We start from the raw sequence: 1566 nt of genomic DNA, 5'->3' as shown, positions 1-1566 counted from the left end.
GGGAGTTTTTCCTCTCCACTGTCGCTGTATGCTTAGTGTGAGGGATTGCTGAAGGGTCGAACTAATTTCTTCTTTCTAACTGCTCATCCTGTAAATTTGGACTGGATTTACATAGAGAACTTTAATCTGACTGATGATCTGGTTGATGTGGATCTATAGAGCTGAGAGGAAAGGTGTTCTGTGATTTTATAGAAACAAACGGAACTGAATAGAATTATTGGAGAGTTTCCTCTGCAGTGGAACAGATTCCTGGGCTTTAGAGCTGGCATCGCTGCGGTCGTCCCATGGACCAATCAGCAGATCAGGAAGAGATCCGCGGGAGGACTTCCTGTTTCCTGTCCTCACTGCTAAACACCTGAATGCACGCAGGCGACCAAAGTGAGCGACTCACCCACAACCATCAGCGTGAACTCGAATCCTCTCTTCACCGATTTTCTGTACACCTGGTTGGGAAGGTTTGCGAAGCCCACATAGCCCTCCAAGTTCTTCTGTAGCTGCAGATGGAATTTAACACACAGATTAGAAACCTGATTAGTGCGGTGGGCAGCTGTCTTTACATCATGTCACCACCTTTAACAGTTATTTCTCTTGTGGTTTTGCACATCTGGAAACTGAAAGGTATCATTAGCACATTAGACTGTCTGGGAATCACATATTTTCCTTTGGCATTAGCTCTGAACTTTGACTAGGCAATTCTAGCTGATGAAGTTCTTCTTTCTCCACCCTTCCATTGTTTCTTTGGTAGCCTTCAGGTCCTGCTGGAAGCTGGACCTCTGACACAATGATCCCTCTGTATTCCAGCTTCCTTCCCCCAGCATAACGCTGCCACCACCCTGTTCCATCCATGCCCCGGTGGATCCACCCTCTCTGCATGTTCAGATGTTCAGAACTGAGCGTTTGGTTTCAGAAGCTAACCCGTGGTTCTCTAACAAACGTCTGGGAGCAGAAACAGAGCAGCTGCATGGAAATCCACCCAGCAGCAGCTGATTGGTGGAACCTGATGAAGGAATCAGTGAAGCTACAGAACTTCACTCCATTTTTCATTATTTCCTGTAAACATCAATAAACCACACATTCCTTTCGATGCTCAGTTCTGGTTCCCATGACCTTTGACCTTACAGGAATGAGCCGAGCGGAGTACTTACAGCTGGGATGGAGAGCAGAGGATGGGAAGCAGCGAGGGTCAGCAGGTCCAGGATCCAAGAAAAACACAAATAAAACAAAAATAAACCATTAGAACGAATAATAAAGGCGGATTAACAACTTTATTGGTTATTGGAGCGAAGTTACAGCAATAAATGGAGTTCTGCTCTTAACTAGGGCTGAAAAAATTTATTAGATCAATCAATTATTAAAATAATCATTAACTGGAGTAAAGAGACCCTGAAACGTGCCTTTAGCCGACAGAGCGACCCACTTAGAGCAGGAATTATATTTTTAAAAAAAGTGTAGAGCCACATGAAGAAGTAGATAACACAGATATTAATCACGCCAGCAGCAGTCAGTCAAAATCAACCGGACTTCCTTTTCACTATCATGGCAGCTCCAACCGCTTTACAGGGGACC

At 44.7% G+C, this 1566-nt stretch overlaps 1 protein-coding gene across 2 annotated transcripts in view; it reads right to left on the bottom strand.

Moving 5' to 3' along the window:
- LOC107103756 (septin-7-like) overlaps positions 1 to 1566 on the bottom strand; it is a 40214-nt gene that overhangs the window by 29850 nt on the left and 8798 nt on the right. For both annotated transcript variants that reach the window (XM_015403572.1, XM_015403571.1), the window contains exon 3: positions 392 to 494. In XM_015403572.1, the coding sequence (XP_015259058.1) occupies positions 392 to 494 (103 nt within the window). The remainder of the gene's footprint in view (positions 1 to 391; positions 495 to 1566) is intronic.

The sequence above is a fragment of the Cyprinodon variegatus genome, unplaced genomic scaffold (assembly GCF_000732505.1).
Source record: "Cyprinodon variegatus isolate N-32 unplaced genomic scaffold, C_variegatus-1.0 Scaffold1522, whole genome shotgun sequence".
NCBI lineage: Eukaryota > Metazoa > Chordata > Actinopteri > Cyprinodontiformes > Cyprinodontidae > Cyprinodon > Cyprinodon variegatus.
This window is presented reverse-complemented; position numbering and strand designations above follow the sequence as displayed.